The sequence below is a fragment of the Echeneis naucrates genome, chromosome 23 (genome assembly GCF_900963305.1).
Source record: "Echeneis naucrates chromosome 23, fEcheNa1.1, whole genome shotgun sequence".
Lineage (NCBI taxonomy): Eukaryota > Metazoa > Chordata > Actinopteri > Carangiformes > Echeneidae > Echeneis > Echeneis naucrates.
The window spans coordinates 1,367,619-1,390,826 of NC_042533.1; the positions used below are offsets into that span (position 1 = coordinate 1,367,619).

Below are 23,208 nucleotides of genomic sequence, written 5' to 3' on the forward strand. Positions count from 1 at the left end.
GTCGGACAAAAGAAAACATTCAATCTTCTTATTTAAGAAGCTGAAATGTTGAAACATTTGGTCCGCTGAAAATTAATGTCAAAGTTTCTCCTGATGGTTGAGGTTTTCCTTCAGATCCTTGTTTCAGGTGTCGATAGGCTGCGTTTTATTAAAAATCAGACTTCACACTGTCACAGCGTGTCCATCTCTGATTCTACGCAGTTTGAATTTATTGCAGCTTTACTGCAGAATCGATCTGAACGAGTTTGTGCAGCTCAGAGGAAACTGAACTGAGACACATGGCTCAGATATGTAGATGATTTATGATTTAAAAATAAACCCAAAGACTCAGAGCAGACAATAAAAACAAGAAAATTGCTGAATATTCAACATCTTTCAACGTTATGTGCTCGTTTTTACAGAAGCCGTGAAAGGCGTCATCAATCATTTCCTAAGTTTTTATTTTTTTTACTCTGTGAATAGAATAAACCTCGAGAGGTAACTGTATTTATTTCTGGGAAGACAAAGAAAAAAAATGAATTTGAAAAAAAAAAAAAGTTTATTTTGAATGAAGTTAGTTTGACTTTTTCCGTCTTTCACAGATGAAAAAAAGAAAGATTACTAAAAACCTCCCCGCTGTTCAGGCCTTCTGTGTGTTTTAGAGCACCAAGAAGTGAGTTCCAATTAATTTACATCCAATTAAAAGTAAAAGTTCCTGCTTTAAAGGCATTTTTTTATTTAAACTATTCTTAATGTGTAATAAATCAGGATAATCAGATTGAAAAACATTTAAAACTTTTTTATGCTGATTGTTGTTTTCATCGTCGACAGGATATAATAACCACTCAATGTTTTTACCTCTTATTCAGCTTTGTTTACGTGTACAATTTACATTCAACCGCATTTACTTTTGAAGAGGCGAAGAGGCGGACGCAGAGAGAAGAAAAAAACTGAGCGGAGATCCGAGAAAGAAAAACATATCTGAAGGAAACGATAAATAAAACGTGCAAAAAAGAAAAACTGTGCAGAGACTTGATTGTGTGAGCGTGTGAAGAAAGAGAGGAAATGAATTCCCGTTTTAAAATAAAGAACCGGCGAACCCCCCATCAATCTGCCACACACACTCACCTCTACAGGCGTCCTGGTCTGTGAGAATTCGTCGGTGGAAGGCAGAACTTTCATGGTGGCTCTCTGGATCAGGTCAAAACCGTTTCCCACCACAACGATCCTTCGCCCGCCGCTACGCACACACAGAGGAGAATGATGAACACGCTGACGTCAGTATGTGTGATAATCAGCTGTGATTCGTGGACCATGTGATCCAGGTCCTGCAGGTTTACTGTTCAGTGACTTTATCGCTGCTCCTGCTGGGAAAAAAAAACCAGCCCATCCAGTTATTAGTGGCTGGCTTTTCTGCCCTGGAGGGGAAATAACAGGCCTGAAAACACTCAGGAAACCATTTCAGTTTGACAGCAGACTGAAGAGAACGTCACCGTTAACGGTTTTCTCTCTCAGACCTGATAGGTCCAAACCTGACCTGTGCCGGTCCTGATCCTGATCCAGAGGTGTCACACTCACCACACGAAGCTGGCTTTGGGATAGTAGTCTGTGATCTTGGGGTTGTCGGAGTACTGGAACGCCGCTGGGATGTCTTTGTTGGTGCTCTTCCCGTACTGCACCGTCACCGTCAGCAGGTCCGACGGCACCTTCTGGCCCGAATACTTCCCGGTCTTACAGGTGATCTCCCTCCCGAAGGACAGGCTGAAGAGGAGGAGGACAAAGATGTGAGCAGACGAGGTGAACACAGTGTGTGTGTGTGTATGAGACAGCCGAGGTGAAGGGGCGGGACTTACACTTGACAGGAAAACTTGCCCACCCTGACGGTGACGTCGTCTTTGGTCGCCGTGTCCAGGTCGTTTCCTCTGATGGTGATGACGGTCCCTCCAGCTGCCGGACCCTTCAGCGGCTCCACAGACTTTGGTTTGGGATCCTGAAACAGGAAACGAATCAGCCTCAGTCCCACATTGTCTGTGGCGAGTCTGTGTGGAAGGGGCGTGGCTTAGGGTGGTGACATCACAAAGGTACAGTCCTGATGGCTCATTTCTTGACCTCACTTTAACTCGTTTTCTCTCCTTTTGCATTTCAAATATCGTTTTGTCTCGACCAACCAAACGACTCATATTTACGTAGTCTGGTTAAATCTTCTGCATTTACAGACTCCAGGTCTCAGTTTAGTTTCTGAGCATAAAAAGGCTTTTAAAGCTTTTCTGCCTCTCTCACCAACATCAGCTTGAATCTGTCTTTTAGTTAATTAGGACTTCTAATTATTATCTTTTTTTACTCCATTACAACATCTGATGTTGCCCAGAAGACTTCGGCACGAAAATAATCAAGAACAACAACAAAAACTCCTGAGATCAGTCGAGCTGAATGGTGGAGACTGACAAACACAAACAAAGAGAAGAATTAAATGAGAAGCGGAGTTCATCATTTTCCAGCTGCCGTCCTGCAGGTACGGTGACTTTGATCACAGCAAAACCGAAATATGTATACATTTTAAATTTGGAGGAGGAGAGTCGGTGGCACTGCGAGAGCTTCACCGTGGGGGGGGTTGAAGAATATTGATAAAGGAGACATGAGCTGCTGCTGTTTCCTGTTTGTTCAAAGGTTTTTCTTTCCTTGGCGCCGACAAACAAAACAAAACTGGATATTAATTATCAGATACGCCGTCGGGACGAAGCAGCTCAAAAATATAAGAAGTCTATCTGTCTTCAGAATTAAGACGCAGCAGTCCATCACAGTTGGTGGAAGAAAAAATGTAAATATGACTCCAATGTGAAGAAGCACAACATAGTTTTTTTTTTTAATCAGGGGGAAGGCATCTTGGTTTGTTGGTGTTTCAAATTTGTTCTCGCTGTTCTGGCACAGAGAGCACCAGAATAAATATCCCCGAAGAGAAACAACAACACAACAAACTCCAGCCGGCTGGAGGTTCAAGGCAAACAAAGCAGGTTGCACTTAGTGAGATATATTTTGGCCTGCGAGTCGCAGAGAACACACACTTCTGTGTCTCAGCTCCGGCTGAGAGACAGAAAGAATCAGAGAAATTCAGCCGTGGCCAGCTTCACCAATCGATCATCTTCCATCCGCCGACTGAAGCGTGAAGTGAAATGTTTGTCATCACGCTGCTTGAACCAGCAGAGACGAGTGGCTGAATATCTGAGCGCTGATTTTTTTCTGTAGATATCTGAAATGACTTTTTTAAATCGTCAGAGAGTTTCAGCTGGCGGTTGAGTTGGATTGATGGAAGGGTGTCGTCTGTGTCTTTAATGTTTATTTTAGTTCTTATTGAACCTGTTGATTAGTCTCTCAATTGACTGATTCACAGTTTGAGCTTTAATTTGAAGCTCCAAAATGCTCAGATGTGCAGAAAAAAAGCAGACGACAGACGGAATGAAATCAGAGCTCCAAAGTTTCATCTCCTGCTGAAGTCACTCAGCAGTTTGTTTAATTAATGCGATAAAAAAACGAAAGAAGAAACACGCATGAAGTGAAGAACGACCCGTTAAGGAATCGGCCTGTTGATCAGATCTGCGTCTCCATGAAAGAACCAAAGTTTTGTGCGACGATATTTTTAAACTTTGCTGCTTCTTCTGGGAGAAAGACGGAGAAAGACGGAGAGGGGGCCGTGTGCTTCCGCTTTGTTATGAAGCTTTTAAAGTTCCTGGGATTTGATCTCCAGGGTGTGAAGCAGCTTTGTCGCACAATGTTGTGCGTTTCCACAGCAGCTTTGATGAAGTGTGCAACACGACATCTGGAGGTTTCACAACTTCTGAAAGCTTCCTGCAGACGAAAAGGTCGCCTCAAAGAAGCTAAAATCAAGAGAAAACTCTTCTGTGTCTGAGAATGAAGGAGTCAATCAGGAGAAAGTACAGAGTAGGACACACCCACCTTCCATCCTCAGACGTACCTGATAGGTGAAGATGACCTCGGACGTCCCGCTCCGGCCTCCCTCCACTTCGACCTGCACCGCTCCACGTTTGGTCGACTCGACCGTGACGTCAAACGGAGGAGCTGGTCTCGCCGGGCCGATCTCACACACCACGCTGTGGAATAAATACACGGATGAATCGAACCAATAATCATTTCGATCACCGCAGATGGACAGCACAACAAAAGTGATGTGAAGTGTTTAATCAGTGAGTTGTGTGCTTGATGCCGACGGTACGATGTTACCTGGTGGAGACGGAGTATCTGTCCTGCTGGTGAACGCACTCCACTCCGGCCACTGTGATCCTCTTGATGTCTTCCTTCTTGATTCCCATGTTGGAGCCTTTGATGGTGACGGAGATGTTTCCGTTGAGAGGACCAAAGCGAGGGATGATCTGCAGGACGAGACAGGAAACGATAAAATGGCTTCAGCTCGTTTGATTCTGCAGACTAAAGTAAACGTCTGTACAGGAAGGCGCCGCCATTTTCTGACACTGACGGCGGTCCGATTAATAATTCAACTTCTGTCGGGTACTCATTTTATTTCTAAAAACATAAATAAGTAAAGTGGCTGTTTATTTTGATGAGCAGCATTAAAGTTTCAGTTTTTCAGCTAAACATCAACCTTCTTCTCATTTTTCATGCATGTTCAAAAACAACATGGAAGCGTGCACATCGCTTTGGACCCATCGAGCATCGAACCAGCATCACGACGGAACGAATGTCACGTGTCTGAGATAACGGTCGCTGCAACAGCCTGGAGCATGCAGCAGCTGGCCCCGATGTGTCGCAGCTACATGAGAGGTGGGAGTAATTTCAGCTGTTTCACCTGTTTAAGGTTTCTCATCCCCTCGCTGGTTAAAAGCCCTCGAAAACAAGCTCAAATGTTGATGAGTAACAACAAACAGCTCTTGACCTCATCAGCTGCTCCCCAAAGGAAATCGAGACGAGGCTCAGAAAACAAATGACTAATGTTGCAAAGAAAATAGGAAACCTATTGAAGTCGTGCAGCCCGAAGGAAACAAAACTGTGAATACAATATGAGGGAATAAAAACGAGACCCCGATCTGCTGAACTGAAGAGGAGAAGACTGACTGAGGCTGAGATGCCGATCTCTAAAAACGCAAAATTTAATCCAAAGAAGAAGATGAGTTTTTAAAACAGACGTGGAAATTGAGAAAAAAATAACCGGCCCCCCCAAAAAAGGAGAACTATCAGCTCCACCAGAGAAAACAGACAATTATCCAAACAAATGGAGAGATTCTGTTATCTTTATTTGTCCCTGAAGTCTCAGAAACAAGTTCAGTCATCTCAGAGTCATTCTCTGGGGCCAGAATTTTATATTTAGTTTTTCTTATTGCAAATTAAAAGCCTGCTCAATGTCACGAGTCTCTGACCAAACGGTACGATGACAGACGAAGACATCTTCAAGTTTAAGGTGAAAATTTCGCGTTAAAAATGAAACACTAAAAGGATCCTCGCTGCCACTGAAGGAGCTGAAGCCAACAATCTGCAGCAGATTATTGTAAATTATTCTGTTTCCTGTCTGATCGACTCACAGATACATTTAAAATCCTTCTCATCTTCGCTCATCCATGTGATTGCCTCCTTGTATTCATTTGTGTGACTGCAGCGCATTTCAGAAAGTGCCGTCAACAGACTGACAGTTCCTCTTCAGTAATTCCTTTGAAACCTCCAGATGAAGTTTGCTGCTGAGCCTGTTTAACGCAGGAGATACATTTCAGATGAACCGTTGCGATTCATATCAAATGGTTGTCTGGTCTTATGTAACACGAGGCGGGAGAAGGCAATGTGGCGTCACCCGATCGAAGGTCAAACTTTGTGAGGCTGCAGGAATAAACAACAAAAAGGGAAACGTGCAGGTGCTGTTGCTGGGTTGTGAAGTTCGTTAAGACTCACGTCGGTGATCTCCGGGTTGGGACATTGTGTCGGCTGTGGCGAGTGGCAGAGCTCCCGGTAAACACACGTCCGCGAGGCGGCGCACCAAACACACTGGTACTTGGCGTCAGCGTGTTTACAAAGGCTGCAGTCTTCTCTTCCCACCGAGCAGTTATAGAGCACAACTGAGGAGGAGGAAGAGAGGGGGGAAGAGGAAGAGGAAGAGGAAAGAGGAAGAGGGGGGGAAGAGGAAGAGGAAGAGGAATAGAGGGGGAGGAGGAAGAGGAAGAGGAAGAGGAAGAGAGGGGGAGGAGGAAGAGAGGAGGGAAGAGGAAGAGGAAGAGGAAGAGGAAAGAGGAAGAGAGGGGGGAAGAGGAAGAGGAAGAGGAAGAGAGGGGGAGGAGGAAGAGGAAGAGGAAGAGGAAATAGGAAAAGAGGGGGAGGAGGAAGAGGAAGAGGAAAGAGGAAGAGAGGGGGGAAGAGGAAGAGGAAGAGGAAAGAGGAAGAGAGGGGGAGGAGGAAGAGGAAGCGAGGGAGGAGGTGGAAGAGAGGGGGAAGAGGAAGATGGGGGGAGGAGGAAGAGAGGGGGGAAGAGGAAGAGGAAGAGGAAGAGAGGGGGAGGAGGAAGAGGAGACGAGTTAGTGCACATTAACATAATTCAGATGGAATGAATTGGAAATAAGATCGAGACTAACAGCACTTTTACACTTCTTGATTTTTGTCAAACTGTGCGTGTGTGTGTGTGTGTGTTGAACGAGGGACACACCAACCTGTCAGCGTGCTGTCAATCTTCCTCTCAGTGTCTCTTTCTTTGATATGAAAGGAAACGTTCACCTCCTGCTGCTTATCATAGACAAACTGCAGACACGCACACACACAGATACAGACACACGTCCACACATAGACACACACACACACACACACACACACACACACACACCATCAGTTTTACATTAACATGGCCACCAAAACATTGCCAGCTATTTGCCGCTCAACATTAAATTACTTTGCATCTTGCCTTACTGTGAAGGTCAGCCCATACATAAACACACACACACACACACACACACACACACACACACACGTTCCTGTAGCCATGAATTGGGTTCCGTTTTTAAGGTTGAGTGTGTGTGAGGAGAAACAGAGTGAAAGGCGACGAGGGAAGAGGAAAATAAAAGTGAATGTAGAGACACAGGAGATAATGAGAGTGGAGTCAGCAGCGCACACATACACAAACACACACAGAGAGACACACACACACTCTTTAACTGCATATTGGCAGTCGTCTTGGACTCAGTGTGAGTTGAGGATCAATGTGGGAAGAAAGGAGGCAAAGACTCACAAACCCCTCACACACACACACACACACTATAATCACAACATGCACTTCAGCGACTGGGGGAAAATGATTGTTTTGCTGTTCAGGGGCACCAACAGACACATGTCATCAGCTAATAAGTCAATAAAATGAACCTGATTAAAACACAAACATCAACATCATCCGCAGTAAATAGAATAAAGCAAACACAACTAGAACTGAACTTCTGACTCACAATTTACTCACGATCAGCCACTAATGACTCGCTAATTCTCTAATTATCATAAATGACACACTCTATGACTTTGTTACGCTGCCTGGCAGCTTCAAAACACAAACAGAGCAGAGTAAATGTGTGTGTCTGTGGACTAATGGACGCCACGAAAGAAGCAGCGGTGTGTTATTAAGTGCAGCAAATTGATTTTATTTGGGTGTAAAAATAAGTGAGTCGCAGACAAACAGAGATGTTCAGCTGATTTTATTATTTCAGCAGCTTCCTGCTCTCGTTGTTACTTATTTTTCTCCTTCTGTTCTTTTTTAATATCTGTATTTTTCATAATAAACTACGACGGCCTGTTGCTGCTTCTGCAGCTTGTTATTTCTGTTCAGGATGTGAATTTACCTCCACAGTTCGACTCTAAATCCGCCGGATTGGGAAAAAACTAAACAAAACTTTAATTAAATTCATGTAACTGATGAAAAGAGGAAATGAATTAAAAAGGAATAAATCCATCTGCTGTTTTGTTCTTTTGGGTTTTTTTTAAACTACAAACGAACCTTCTTCATACTGACCTCATAACCTGTGAACTTGAACTTTGACCTCTGCTCCTGCGTGACCTCCTTCTCCGTGTGCTTCATCAGCTCGGTCCCGATGGAGAACATGCGTCCCTGGAGACAAACAGAGAGATGCTGATGATGACGGCGTCGCTCGGACAACGGCGAGCGCCTTAAAGAGCAGACGTGACGCCGCTCACCGCGTAGATGTCCAGGTTCCGTCCCTGAAAGCTGATGGGAGTCTCGAAGCCGACGGGAATCAGCAGCGGGTCAGGAGACTCGAACTGAGGGCAACGCTCCGACTTCATCAGACACAGAGAGGCGAAATATTGATTTGAATAAAAACTGTCTGCTTTTATTTTGATGGAACAGCACAAAAACACACACACCTGCTGTGGTTGGACGATGTGATCTCCGTTCACGCTGCCATCGCTGTCGCTGCATCTGTGATCCTGAGCGTTCCACTGACATCCCCATTCACTGGTCACACACGCTATACACCTGAAAACACACAGTGTGTATTTAAAGATATATCAGTGTGTGTGTGTGTGTGTGTGTGTGTGTGTGTGTGTTAAGGATCTTACGGGGTGTTTTGGTTCTTCCTGACGGTGGCGGCACAGTTGTAGAAGTGATACTCTCCAGACGTCACCTCAGTTTTGTTGTTTACCAGAATCTTCACTGGGACAGATACATAGTCTGCACAAACACAAAGTATCTGTGACTCTGAGATGTTCCCTGAGTTTAGTCTCACAGGCAGCACTTCCACTAATCTGATGCTTCGGAGGTTATCTTGTCAAACGGGCGTCTGTCCAAACGTAAGAAACGTCTTAAAGTGACAAATTAAAATGTCCAGACAACAGATTTGAACACTTCTCGTTTTAAATACATGAGACATAAATAGATGAAAAGCAAGAAAGCCTGGATGAGGATTTGAAATGACTCCGCCTACCTTGCTGGTCCAGAGTGGGCGGGATCTCGGCGGGTTTGGGCAGCGAACACGTGACCTTCACTTGGTCGTGGACGGTCATGACGGCGTCGCTGACGAAGGAGCCGAAGACGCAGCGGAGGGAGTCGGACTGCCTCAGTCTGGGGAGGGCGGGGATGCTGATGTCAACCTGGAGGAGGAGCGGCAGAAACGAAGACGTGAATTAGTTTGTGGGTTCCTCGTTGACCTCAGCGGATTTACTGCTGCTGAAGTTTTAATTCCTAACTTCCTCATCTGGGTTAAGACGGAAGTCGTCCCTGAACGAATTCACCAAAGACCTCCCTCCTCTTCAGTACGTTTCTCTTCTTTAAGACAAATTCAAACTGTCGTATTAGATTAAAATCACAGACCGAGATGCTGCAACTTCGATGGTCCCAAACTCCCTGATTAAGATGCAGCAGATTCATTTCCACAGTTTGCCCAACTAAAGTAATCTTTTGTTCACATCAACGTGGACCCTTCTCCCCACCAGAGCCTCGAAGGATTTGGAAGACAATGAGCCGGTCTGGTGATCCTCAATAACATAAATCAACTTCAAATACGTCTTCAAGTGATCAGAATTAAAAAACACAGTTTGTTTATTAAGGCCGCAGTTTGCTTTAAAACATCCGTAAACTTTCTTTCAGCTGAACTTTGAAGGTGCCAAAGATCTGTAACTCTAAAACCAGAACTATCTTCTTATGGATATCAACCCTTCAGATTTAAAAGTCTCTTCTCGTTGCACTTTAAAAGGATTCAACCTCCCCGTTTCTGTTTTGCATTGTGTTTATTACAACCCGACCTGATTATTACGATCACGCACCGACGTTGTTGTTGTGTCGCCTCATCACGTCTGATGAGGACGGCCGACAAATTCATCACAAAAGTCACCAATCAGCGATGTAACAATCTGCATAGAGAATAAATCTGTGTCCTCACATCAACCTGGGCTGCTTTCATCTTTTATTCCGCTCATACTTTACCTCCTAATCAACATGTGTCTCTACTTCCTACGAAGTTGACCTGAGCAAATACTGAAAGTGTTTGTTATTCCGCGAGCAGAGAGTACGAAGGGAGGAAGAGGCAGCCGACGCATATCATGAAGGACGATGTGTCTTTATGTCCAAATCAGCACGCTGATCAATTCCTAATTAATTCAGAAAGTTGATCCAACAGGATCAGATGGAGAAATGCGGCGTGCTGGTTTCCACTATTTAAAAAACCTGCGGTGGCTTTTCGGTTCTGCAGATTAGTTTCCTCGACATTACTCTCACGCTGTTTTCTGGGATCACTGAGGCTCATGAAAACTATCAGATGGAGAGTTCTTCCTGTTGTTTCTATTTGCTCCTAAAAAACTAATTAAAATCCCACTGATGTTTGTAACAATGCTACACGACAATCGCACACAGCGTCGCTCCGGAGCGAACTGTTGCTGGTATCTGGTTGGCTGTAACGAGGCTTTATGAGCTGCTCGGAGGGAACCAGCTTCCCTTCGTACCTGCTGAGTCTTCCTGCAGCTCAGGTTGGGGGGGTCGAAGGCCTGGATCTGAACGCACTGCTGGTTGGGCGACCACAGCCAGGCGTTCTCCTCCGTCGACCGGCTGCACTCCTGCTTCCTGGTGCACCTGTGGAGGAAGGGGCGGAGTCTTGACCTGAACTCAGAGGTTCATTGGTTCAAAGTTAAATAGTCGCCTTCGTTTAAAACACAGAGACGAACCACAAGCCGCTAAAAGATGAGAAGGAAGCCGAGTTCTGTTTTGTTGCTGTAAAACCAAATAATTTTCGGGCCAGTTGGTCCCGATGAGGGGCGAAGATCAGGTCTGACTGGAATCCGGCCCTGCTGAAGGTCTGAGGTTTACTGGACGCCTTTCTATCACAATTAAGTGCTTCTTCAGCACAGATGACAGCTCAGGGACAATTTGGGGCTCAGTATTCTGTCCAAGGACATTTGGACATTTGGACAGGAGGCAGCTGAAACCACTAACTTCCCAATTAGACGACCAACTCGACCTTCTTGATTTTTGACCGGGAAGGCCAACTGAGTTTATTCACTGCGGACAGAAAAGCTCTTTATGACTCACTTTCCCTCCAGGACACACCAGCCACAGTACGGATCCTTCATGGAGACGCAGGCGTGGCAGTCCGTCTTCAGATGGCAGGCCTGGACAGGGACTTTGGTGATCTGCGCAGATACCACAGCGTGTGTTGAAGTCAATGGGAGAACGTCTCCATTCTTTTCTTCTTCTATTAGCTCAATAAACCAAACCACCCGGTGACGTCACACTTTCCTCACTGGGGTGAATTTTTATACAACTCATAATTTTATTTTTTACAAGGCATTTTTGAAACAAACCATCCACCTCTTTTGATTAATGTCAGTAACGTCGTCCGCAAATTAGGAGCTCAGTCTGAGCTGCGTCCATCTTTATCGACAGACGCCCTTTTCCCTCCAGCACATCGTCTAATTCTCCTGTAAAGTGAAGCTCCTGGATGGACGGTGTTTTAGTGCAGAAGCAGCTGTGTAAATAATTTTCCCTCTGACAAAAGAGCCTGGACTAATAAATTTAAATCAGCAGATGGAACAAGACAGAACATCGTCACTTGACTTGATTAAAGTGAATTGCCCTCTTGAAGTGCATTCTAATTAATTCATTTCTAAATCAATAACATAATTTTCTACCAACGGTGTGGCAGCAGAGAACGATGGCGGCCCCCAAAGATGAAAGGACAAAAGGGAAAGAGAGACGGATGAGGAGGAGAAGTGAAGAGGGAAACAAAGAGGCTGAAAGAATAAATCGATGAGTGACTCCTGTGTGGTAATGTAGACGGATTTACTGGTCTAAGACGAACAAATGAAAGAATAATCAAATGAGACAGAGCCAATACATTAAAACACTCATCAGATCCACGAGCTGATGGATGACGCGAGAAAGTAAACACATGGACGAGTCCTTGACTTTCATCATGTAGTGACGCCAAGGTGACCAAAATAGATTGAAATCTATAATTAAAAACAGAATCTGAGTCTGACCTTTTTCTCCGTGGTGACGTACAGATGTCGGAGGCCGGCATCGAACAGCAGGTTCTTGTTGACCTTGTCTCCCGTGACGTCGCCCGGCGCCCGTCCGTACACCTCGGGATTGGCCGACAGATGAACCTTCAGCACCTACAGAAAAAAAAAAAGTTTAAACTCGCTGTAAAAACAAGAGATGCGTTTGGATTCAGGTTTCTTTAGACTAAAATCCTTCAGAGAAACAGATCAGCCGCTGAATAACTCGACTCCAATAACTCCAAGTTTAGACCTTTTTTTTTTAATGAATTTTTAAAAACATTTTTGAAATATCACCCAAAACACCAATAAAAACAAACCCTGCTTCGAATTTCTTCCACAAATCACCTCTGCATGCTTTTTAGAACTATGCTGCCCAAATTTGAAGGATTTTACAATCAATATTGCACAAACAACTAAATTACTTTAGGAAATGTGAATAATATTGAGCTGATATTAAAGTTTTTAAATAAATTTAGCCGGAAGAACTCAGACTGTTGCTGAAACAAAATGTCATATCACCTTAAACTGCTTCCTGTTTTCCATCTCGATTCCTCCAATAAATCATGTGATTTCTATAACTGACCTCTTTGGCCTCAAGATGAAAGAATGAAAGAGAGCCGTTACCTCTCCGGCGGCGGTGCCCAGGAACGCCACGGCGTGCCCCATCTCCACAGCCACAGCCACGGCGGTCATGTGACCCTTACGCACCAGCGAGGCCTCTGATGTGAGGGCGAACTCGGCCTTGCTGGCCATCGGCGAGGGCAGGAACTCGGCTCCACATTTGTATCTTTCGGCCATGTTGTTCTGACGGAGCGGATCAGAGATCGACGGTGAAACATCAACATCGACAGGAAGTGAGATTTGATCTCAGAGCTCTCCTCACCTGGTTGTTGCTGCTGCACAGCTCCTCAGACTTGGAGGAGTACGGCGAGTAGACAGCAGGCTTCCCGTTCATGATGCCGTTGTTGCTGTAACAGGCTCCGATTATCTCCACCAGCCTCTTGTTAACGGAGCGCAGAGGGTACGCACCTGAAAACAGGAGAAGAAAACCTTTCATTTTAACGCAGGTCAAAAACAACACGAGTCTGTTTTTACACACGAGCCCCTCCCTCCAAAAGAACAGCAAAGTCTGCAGACTCATCATAATTTCTAATGTCGCTCTAACAATGAAAAATGTGCCGGAGAACTAATGCAAAATTTAAAAGGATCTAAAGATTTATGCTTCTGTTGTTTACGCTGACCAAAACTGCTCCTGATTATCAGTGATCAGTTAATGATCAGCTTATTGTTTCCTCGATAAATCAGTGTGTTGTTTGGTCTATAAAATGTCAGAAATTCAATTTCACAGTTTCTTACACCCTAAATATCAAATGATTAGAACACAATGTGGACAATTTTATTTAAAGATATTCAAAGGTCCGTACAGTCTAAAGCTGAGGGAGGAAAATGTCCAATTATCCAGTTTTTTCATCCGTTTTAATTGAAAAGCTGAAGTTTAAGATCAATGAAACACTTTGAAACAAAGATCATTTAATGGGATCAAAAGCTCCAGAAGAGCCATTTAATGAAAGTTGTGGTGAGTTCATTTCCTCTGAGGACGAAAGTAAACTTCAAACCTCAAATAGCAACAGATTTGAGCAGAGAAAAGGTGTCTGGGACAAGAGGCGGAGATCTAAATCCTCATTAATCACCGTTTCTTCTCGTCTCGCGGTCAAATTCAATTGAAATGTTGTGACGGAGATGACACCTACACAAAGCTGAAGTCGACGGGTCTTCATCAGACGTGAAGGTGACGAACAGCACCTTGTCGGAGGCAGAGACGGGTCCGTACCGGCCCGATGCGGTCAGACTCTGAGCCAGAGCTTCACCTGGTGCTGCTACATAGGCAGCCTGGGGGACACAGAGGAGACAAACATGCTGAACGTTGGATATTCTATTTATCTGATACAACAGAAGCACATTGAGAGTGGAGACCTTCAAGTTCAAGACCGCGTTAAATCCAATTTATCAAATTTAAAGGGGTCAGAGCCGAGGCGTTCTCAAAAAGGCTCCAATCTGAGACAAAACCATCCAAACGTGAAATGTCCAAATGTGTTTTTCCGACTCGCTGCTGCCCTTTTAATAAAAGATCTGACAGCCCATCCGGCGGCGGAGCGGTGCATCATCATTACCTGGGCCTTGTTGTACTTGTTGGTGGCGCTGCAGTTGAGCTGCAGCTCGGTGTAGGAGTAGTAGCCCTGATCGTCTTCACACATCCGGGAGATGAAGGTGAAGTTCTTGGTGTCCTGGACTCCGAGCGTCCTGGAGAACAGGAAGTACATGAAGCCGCCGTCTTTGAAGGCGAAACGGAAGTCGTGGAGGTAGCGCAGGAAAAAGGGGTTGGCCTGGACCGCCGAGGCCTCGATGATGCTGTCGAAGACCACCCAGTCGCCCGAGTCCTGGAGGATCCGGGTGGAGATTAGCTTGGTGCTGTCATGGCTTCCGTAGCCTTTCCCAACCTGAGGAGGAGATTCCAACGTGCAACAGGTTATTTTTTGATTTCCTGCTGAATGAACACAAAGGCCAGACGATGAGACCACACCTGGTGGCGGCGCTCGACAAAAGGAACACATGATCACAAAAGTGAGTCATCAAAACAAAACCACGCCCTCAGCCCCGTAAACCCGGACCCACCATCGGCCCCCACGGGATTTGGTTTCTCTGAATTTCCCCAAAATCTGCTGGATCTTTATTCCATCACTCAGAAATGTTTGCCAATACTTTCCAGGGAACCTCATTCCTCCGAAATGATCCGTTATTCAGCTGTAAATTACAATAAAAGTCTTTGCAGTAAATGGAGAAAGCAGCTGTTGCTACAAGATGCTAAATAGCTAACTCGTAAACAGATGTTTAAATCCAGATGTTAACATCTAATGTTTTAGTTGTATCCTTTAAAACTGGACTCAGTCAAGTGCAGATCTCAAACAGCAAAATAAGTATTTCCTTTTCATTTTCTAACGCCTCTTTAAACTGCTGCGGTTCGTCTCAGATCTTGGCAGGTTCCCTCAAAACTGGATCCAGACACATTAAAGCTGAGGAGCTGCAGCTCGGCACCCGCGCATCATAAAGCATCTTCTAATCCACTGATAATGTGTAAATAGATAAAGAAATCATTTCACGCCGGCTGTCAGGAACTCTCGTCTCCCGTACAGCTGCAGACTTCATTTCTCCAGCCGCCACAAATTACACTTTTATTGTGTTTGTTCACACGATGCCACAGATGGAGACGATCATTTATTCTCATTTCATTTGCCTCAAAAAAACAAAAAGAAAACAAACGAAGCAGTCTCTGTGTGTGTTGTATCTGCTCACCACGAACACGGTGAAGTTGTCTTTATCTTTGGTGAAGTATGACATCACCCCCACCACGGACACGCCCTCCTCTGCGCTCGCCACGTACGACTTCTCGCCCTTGGTGTCGCTGAAGTAGAGCAGCTGCTCCACGTTGCTCAGGTTCCTCAGGGAGCAGATGCCCCTGAAGACGCTGCCGCAGACCACCAGCACGTCTTTGGCCTCGTGGACCAGCAGCAGCTTGTTGTGGTTATCCGTGTCCCGGGCCTCCTCGCAGGCCTCGGTGACGGGCGGCGTGCACTGCCTGTTGTCCCGCTTGGGCCCCGTCTCCGTGTGGGACTCGACCTTCAGGTCGGGGTTCAGCTGGTAGAGGGCGTTGACGGCGCCGATGTACAGCCGGCCCGTACGAGGATGGACCACCACGTTGTTGATCAGAGTGTCGGAGAGGAACTCGGCGGTTTGGCTGTGGGAGGGGCTGAGGTTAATGGCTGCCAGGGCGACCAAGGTAAGCTGCCACGCCCACCACCGCTCCATCATGTCTGCTGGAAAAGCAAAGACAGAAATATTTATGTTTCAGATTTCAGACACAACTAAAACCTTTTAAAGATTTTTGCAAGGAGGGCGAGAACAGCTGGGGACGCCGTTGACCTGTCTGGGCCGCCGCTGCCGCCGCTCAATCATCAATCCTTTTTAAATGTCCACATCAGCCATCGCACTCCAGAACACACACAGACACACACAGACACACAACTCCCCACACTCCCAGCAGCTAGTGTTAGTTCCTTCTGTCGGATCTTCGCTGCTTCAGGTTTATCTTCTCAGTGACCACGTCTCTCTGTTCTGCCTGTCTTCACAGCATTCGGCCTGAAATTAATACCTGCAGACACGGCTAAAAAAAAAAAAACAACTTTTTTGGTTTTTAAAGTTTAATGAGTCATTCAATCTATATTTGAATCAGTTAATCTTCTTGGCAAAGATAAGAGCGAATTGTCTTTCAGGTTATTTTAAAGTGGCTGTAATGTCAGCCGTCTGCTGCTCTGAAGCCAAATTTGTCTCTTTACTTTCCAACCAAACATTTAATCTGGAATCAAACAAAAGCCGCAATAAACAGCAAACAAAAGCAATCAGCATCTTTGATTATATTAAATACTTTCAACACTCAGACTGCATTTATTCATATTTCTGCCATTACCATCCTCCATCTCATCATTCTTGTATATATTATTGTATTAGTTGGGTTTTTTTTTTTTTTTGAACAAATTTTGAATTTAATGTAAATTTTTATGCTTCTTACTGTTTAACATCTCAAATTGATGTTTTTCCTCTTTGTTTCTGGCCAATGAAGCAGATTCTGATTTGAAAGGATAAACGAGTTAATCAAGAAAACAAACAGATCTGTGAAGCCGCTTCTCGGAAAACAAACTTGAATCCGGAGACAGAGACGGTCGACGTAGCATTCGTCCTCCAAACGAAGCAGAACTCGAGCAGCAGAAAGTCAAGAAGAAAGCATGAACGCTGAGAGCGAAGACAAATGAGAAGCAATAATGAGCAGCTTCTCATTAAACCCTGAACATCCTTTACTGGAGGAGAACCAGAGAGGAGGAAGAGGAGGCGGCGGGAGAGGTAACGGCCTCAAAGTGAGAGTTACTGAGTCAGATTAGATTAGCAAAGACAAAAGAAGTGTGCGAAAGAGGGAGACTGAGTGTAGCAATTAGTTGTGCGACACAGTGACTCTCTGTGCATTAGTGTGGACGGGGTTGTGTGATTAAAGGCGTAGCCTGTGGCTGTAACACAACGCCAACGTCCCTCTGCACAAACATCAGATCTGACTGATGCCACGACGACGACGTGGTTGTTTATTCAACGTCGTCATTTCAGCAAGATGGCCAGGATCCCGATCAGACTCCTGATTGGTGGTCAGTAACCCGGGACTTCTTCTCTGCTTTTCTTTTTTTTGTTTTTTGGTCCATCCCAAATTGAATTCACTTCACTTTGCCCCCTTGAAACGGGATTTATTAGTGTGAAAAGAGTTATCTCCCCTCCCACCTGCTCGCCTAAATTACCCATCAACAGTCAGCTGCTGCTAATGGCTGCGATGCAGAGTTTCAGGGTCGAACAGGCGAGAAATTCACACTTTAAACAGGAAGCAGAGGCAGAGGAGGATTTGTGGACATTTACCATCGAGCACCTCGAGGGAACAAACAGTCAGGACCAAATTACAAAGACCTTTCTGGTCATTTGTAGCACTTTCACAGATCTAGACGCGTTTTTTTTTTTTTCCTCAAATATTCAGAATCAGCTCAAACTCAGCTAATTCTATGTTGTTTCCTGTTGTTTATGTTTCCTTCTTTTCCAAAGAAACGCTCCTCTCATGTGTTTGGGGTTTTCTGGAGCTGATCTGAAGTTTCTATCTTTATCAGATCAGCAGTTCTGCTCATTAATGATGAAAAATCAGCTCCAAAGCCTCGAAGCCAATCGGAGCGTCCGATATGGAGACGTGACTCCAGTAGACACGGAGGATGTGAGTCACACAGGAGTGAACCTTAAACCTCACAGTACACGTGATTTTAGGCAATGATACACAAACAACAACAACCTGAACCACTGAAGAGCTGGACAAAGATCGTTATTGTAGGAAGGCAACCGACCGTCGTCTTTGCTGAGAACACCCAGATCAGACCAGATTCCTTTTCCACTTTCCTCTTTAAAACCTGCTTCTTACGGAATCTGGTCTGAACCATCAGACGAGGCTGCGGGGGCCGAACCCGACCCGTCAGCTCCGCCACCTCCAACATGGCTCCCTCTCACCTGCTTCCTGTCAGATGGCGTTCTCTCTCATTAAATGTCACCCCCCCCTCCGCACCCCAAACATCAGGAAAATGATGGCAGGTATGTTCGCCCTCTCTCAGGGCCGAGGGTGGATGCATCCGGCATTTCAAAGAAAGAATCTTTGGTTTTTCCACACAGGATCCATCTGAGCGCTCTGCCAGCCTTCTCACCTCTTTCTCTTTTCGCGCTGCCTTATTTTCTTTCTGTCACCTTCCTGCTTTGGTGTCAGGCCAAGAATAAACCAGGAGTCAAAGGTGTAAGAGCTGTGCGTCTCTCTCTCTCCACACACACACACACACACACACACACACACACGTGTGTGTGTTTGTGTCAATCATTCCGAGCCACAGTTCTGACACAGTTCTGACTTTTACATCTTTTAGTTCTCATGCAGAAAAAGAAAAAGGGGTGAGCGGACAGGAAATGTTCCTGACTGCTTTGTCATCCAGCATTCATCCAGCATTTTTTTATTCTTTATGATTGTATTATCCTGTGTTTGTTTTTCTGTCTGACCACCGACTGTCTGGAAGTTTTAGCTCAGTTTTTGGTCTCCACCAGCTGCTGAAGAAAAGATCAAACTCTTCAGCTGCTAATTGGATCAATAGCACTCAACCAAGACTAAAACAATGATGTAAAAGAGACAGAGCTGAAGGAAACTGCCAAGTCAGGGAACAGTCTGCTGCAGTTTTTTATCCGTTAAAGCAGCTTTTAAGACAAAAAAGGGAAACACTGCTTTTCTTTTGTCTTACACTGAAATAAGATTGATATGACTTGTACATAAACTATAATGTGACGACGTTGAGGCGCTCTCGCAGCTTAAGTATGTGTTTTCTGCGCCAGATGATTGATTGTTTAATGTGCGTTGTGCACCTGCACTCATTAGGTTTCCTCCTCTTATTCTATATTTATCTGGCAGGAGACAGATTTAAGGTCTGGCGTGTCCCCGTTAGGGCTGACAGAACTGAGGAATGAATGTGTTCGAGGGAAATACTTCTTAAATATAGAGTTACAACTGTCTCCAGGTCTGTGAGAGGGAGATTACAGAACACTGGCAGCTGCCCGCGGGACATATTTGGTATAAAACTGCAGTTACCTACAATGAGGATAAAATGCAAATGTTGTAATGGAAAAGTGAGACCAGCCTAAAAACACAAGGACACACACACACACAGGAGAGCGAAAGCAGAAATCTGTGACTCATTAAAATCCTGAGTGCATACTTTGTAAAGAGTCTTGAGCTCTGACCCTTCTGCTAAAAAGTTTTGAGTGAAACTAAATCCAGGAATGTCTGCGGCAGCTTCAGCCAGGGGAATAAAGCCTGACTGATTTTCTCTCCGTGCAGCCTCTCCAGGCTTTTCTCTTTCTAACTGCTCTTTGTAATTCACATTGTTTCTCTCTCTCTCTCTCTCTCTCTGTCTATATGTCCCTCACCCCCTTTTTTCTCTGTCTGTCTGTCTTTATATCCTCGCTTGCTGGAACGAGTTCAAACAAAAGCCGGTTTTCTGACACATGAAATCCCCCGGCACAAACCAGATCAGAAGCTCCCATCCTCAACTGTCTGTCTGTCTGTTGACCTGTCTGTTGTCCTGTCTGTTGTCCGTCCTCGTGTTTTTACTCCGTCAAACATTTCAATGCAGCGCCGTCTCCTTCAACACCTGGTTCCTATTCGAGCAGATTTCATGCATGGATGCAAAAACCTTTGGCTCAGATTTCCTGAAATTTCAATTTTGAATATTTTCTTTTGCACATATGTGCATGTATGAATTTCACATAAATATTCTTTGTCTCTCTAAAATTAATATTATATTTCCAAAACTTTTCAGGAAAAGAAAATCACGGCTGATTAATATTCAATCTGAGCTAAATTAAAGCTGCAGAGCCTTAAACCTTTATTCTGTCTAACCACCATCAGGGGGCGACTCCAGTTGATGTAAAAAGAAGTCTGTCTGTATTGAAGTCTATGGGAAAATGTCCTTCCGTTTTCCTGATAAGTTTATGGTCTCAGTCTTCAGAACAACGTGATGTTAATTTTTTAAATGATACAATATCTTTTGGTTCTTAAAATAAGAAAAATACCTTCTAATGAATATCAACACTTTCTAAGAGCTTTAAACGGTTTATTACACCTGTAACCTCCATTAGATTCATGAGGACAGTCATTTGGCGAAGTGCCTCGAGTTTAAAGGGCACAACGGAAGAAAAATGTTGAGTGTAAAGTGTGCAGTTTCACTGATATTCAGGTCAAACATTAGTGCTGATGTTCAGCATAAACACGGAGGAGCTAAATTTAACTTTCCTTCAAGCGGAGACGAGCATTGCTGAGAGTTGCACCACATCGTTATAGTTATTCTGAATCACTCAGGCGACGGCTGTTGTTCTAAAACAAACACGTGATGACAAAAGTTTCATGACTGCCAGATTCCTGCTCAGTGTTCAGTGATCTGGTGATTCAGAGGTGAAGCTGCCGTTCTCTCGCTTTAGTTTCCGTCTCACAACAAACCAGGAGAGAGGATTTTTATTTTGTGTTGAAGACTTAACAAACCTCTGATGTGGTCTCATCTGCATTCATGGCTGCCACCAGGTGTCATTAGCCATTCATGACATTGGGCTGGAGGAACATTGGAGCTGATTGGACGGGCCTGAAGGGGATATAAGGGCCATGATTGGTGGAGCCCAGGGGAAATTGAGTTCTTATTGGTGGTAATGAAGAGGCCTGAAGGAGAGCATGGCTTAGACAAAGTAAGCATAAAACTAAAGCACAGAGGAGAGTCGAACACACAGCAGCTACACTTTCTCTGCTGCACAGAACTAACCGGGACTTTCCCAGGTCCAGGAGGACATCCAGAGTCTGAGCAAGAAGTATATTCATCACTATCCAATTATTGCTTTCATCAACCTGTTGGTGGTTTTTCATATCAGCCTGAAAATGTCACATTATATTAGATTTTATTGATGCCGCTGCCGAGGGACACCGAAGCCTCAGCCTGATGTGAGAGCTTCACCACAATCAAGAAACAAGCAGGACGGAATCCGTCAAATTGACATTTTTGTTTGAAAAATGTCGGAAACAAAGAATCAAACTGCGTCACAGTCGATGTGGTCGGGGTTCGGCTTTTATTTTCTGTTGCTTCACAGATCCTGACAGGATTTAGTGAATTCAATAGCACTTCAAGTGGAGCTGCAGCAGTCGGTCGATTAATACATTAGCTGACTGACAGAATATTAATTGGCAAACATTTTGATTATCGGTGACTCAGCTTAAGCTTCTTATGTGCGAAGATTAGATTTTTTGGTGTGTTGTCAGCGTTTGTCTGATAAAATTTGATAAAAAACGATGTGCAGATTAGACAATCATCATCATCATCATCATAAATAATCGTTAGCTGAGTCAACAGCATGACATGGTTTCTGTCACCTGCAATGTTTTTCCATTTTAAAGCTGCTTGTAACTTAAAGTTCCACACAGTCTAACGGTGGATTATAAATCAGGTCCATCTTCTATATTAATCCACAGAGAAAAGATCAGCCTGCATTCAGAAACTGAACCTTAAAGGACTTCCTAAACCAAGAGATTCTGGAAACCATAAATATATTTTAACCCTTCAAAACAGAGCGCTGGAGAAGAGTGAAATATGGGATTTTTAAATTAATGTCATTCAAAAGGGGAATAAATCCAAAATACTGCGAGTGACGGACCGACGGAGGGAAGAACGAGTCCAGGAAATAACTTGTTGAGCCACATGAAGCTCAGAAGACTCGCTGCTCCGGATTAATCCCAAAGTGCATATTATTACACAATGACAAAATAAGAGGCTCTAACAACTTGACCCTTTGAGAGGAGGATTAGTCGTGTGACCGAGTGTCTAAGAGGTCAGCGGTTATTAACACACACACACACCTCCGTTGTACCACTTGGTACCGTCTCAACAGGGCAGAGACAAACAGTGTCTGGGCAGCTGAGGACAAAGACAGACTGTCAAAGACACAGAGGACGACTGTGAGGACGACCATACCAGACTTCTACATGACAGCGTGCCATTAACCAGTTCACTGCAGATGGACTTCATCGGTCCAAAAACAGAACGAACTGACTCCAGATGAACCCACTTCACCTTCTGACTGTGTGGACCTGATTCTATCAGTGGAGACAGAATTTCATTTTTATGTTCGAGATTAAAAAAAAACAAAACAAAACAAAGCAACAAATGTAAAGCTGAATAACCAAAGAAAAGCTCGTCTCATGTGTTTGGGTCGTTTCTGTCTTTATCTGATCAGGAGTTCTGCTCATTAATGATGAAAGATCCGGATATCTGTGACATCACCCAGCGGAGGATAAAGCAGCAGAGCTCCAGATCTGATCAGTTTATCACTGAGGTCAGTTTCAGATCGGACAGATCAGCTGAGTCTGCAGTTTAAGGAGGAAAAACAACACGACTCAAACTCAAACCATCACAGAAAAGTAAAAGTTGAAAATAAAAGCGTCTTCACACGGTTCAGAAGTCCAAAATGGCCTGAAGAGCAAAAAACGGAGAGTGAAAATGTAACAGTGAGTTTGGCCCTCAATCCCTCAGACCTGCAGCATTAAATCTGAGGTATCAGCGGGGCCCTTAAACCCGGCCGTGATCTGAGTCGTACTCAGCGGCTTCCAGGTGTGATCAGGGAGTTAAAGAACCAGAGAAGCTGCTTCTCACCGAGACGACACTGAACAAATCAAAGTTTCAAAAAAATGTACCTGCCTGTTATAGGCGAGACTTTTGAGGAACTCGTGTCGACGATAAGTGAGAAAAAGCTCAGGAGAAGTTTCTGCTGCTTTTCTCCGCTTCTTCCTGCAAACTCGACATTTATATCTTATTTTATCTTTCTCTTCCCTGAACGCGGAGTGAACCAGCGTCTGACAGGACCTCGGTTTCGGGCCTGTGACGGACCAGTGACCCGTCCAGCAGAATAAATAAAGGATTTAGGAGATTATGAGGAAATTACCTCAAAAATCAGGACGTTAGCTTTTCGTTTGTGTGCTAATTCTCTCTTTTCCGGTCGTTAACTAGAAGCTGGTGCACCTGAATGCACCACCTG

General features: G+C 44.6%; 1 protein-coding gene across 5 annotated transcripts in view; it reads right to left on the reverse strand.

Moving 5' to 3' along the window:
* Positions 1-23,208, reverse strand: part of LOC115036591 (plexin-B2-like) — a 106,871-nt gene that overhangs the window by 13,042 nt on the left and 70,621 nt on the right. For 3 of the 5 annotated variants that reach the window (XM_029494810.1, XM_029494812.1, XM_029494811.1), the window contains exons 4-23: positions 15,328-15,848; positions 14,148-14,474; positions 13,728-13,866; positions 12,860-13,005; positions 12,601-12,780; positions 11,956-12,090; positions 11,006-11,106; positions 10,423-10,549; positions 8,910-9,075; positions 8,545-8,656; positions 8,350-8,461; positions 8,161-8,262; positions 7,979-8,074; positions 6,639-6,726; positions 5,890-6,053; positions 4,216-4,364; positions 3,950-4,085; positions 1,833-1,969; positions 1,558-1,740; positions 1,108-1,219 (exon numbers count right to left, since the gene is read on the reverse strand). In XM_029494810.1, coding sequence (XP_029350670.1) covers positions 1,108-1,219; positions 1,558-1,740; positions 1,833-1,969; positions 3,950-4,085; positions 4,216-4,364; positions 5,890-6,053; positions 6,639-6,726; positions 7,979-8,074; positions 8,161-8,262; positions 8,350-8,461; positions 8,545-8,656; positions 8,910-9,075; positions 10,423-10,549; positions 11,006-11,106; positions 11,956-12,090; positions 12,601-12,780; positions 12,860-13,005; positions 13,728-13,866; positions 14,148-14,474; positions 15,328-15,843 — 3,228 coding nt within the window. In that variant the 5' untranslated portion in view covers positions 15,844-15,848. The remainder of the gene's footprint in view (positions 1-1,107; positions 1,220-1,557; positions 1,741-1,832; positions 1,970-3,949; positions 4,086-4,215; positions 4,365-5,889; positions 6,054-6,638; positions 6,727-7,978; positions 8,075-8,160; positions 8,263-8,349; positions 8,462-8,544; positions 8,657-8,909; positions 9,076-10,422; positions 10,550-11,005; positions 11,107-11,955; positions 12,091-12,600; positions 12,781-12,859; positions 13,006-13,727; positions 13,867-14,147; positions 14,475-15,327; positions 15,849-23,208) is intronic. The other 2 variants (XM_029494813.1, XM_029494814.1) reach the window with 1 other exon arrangement.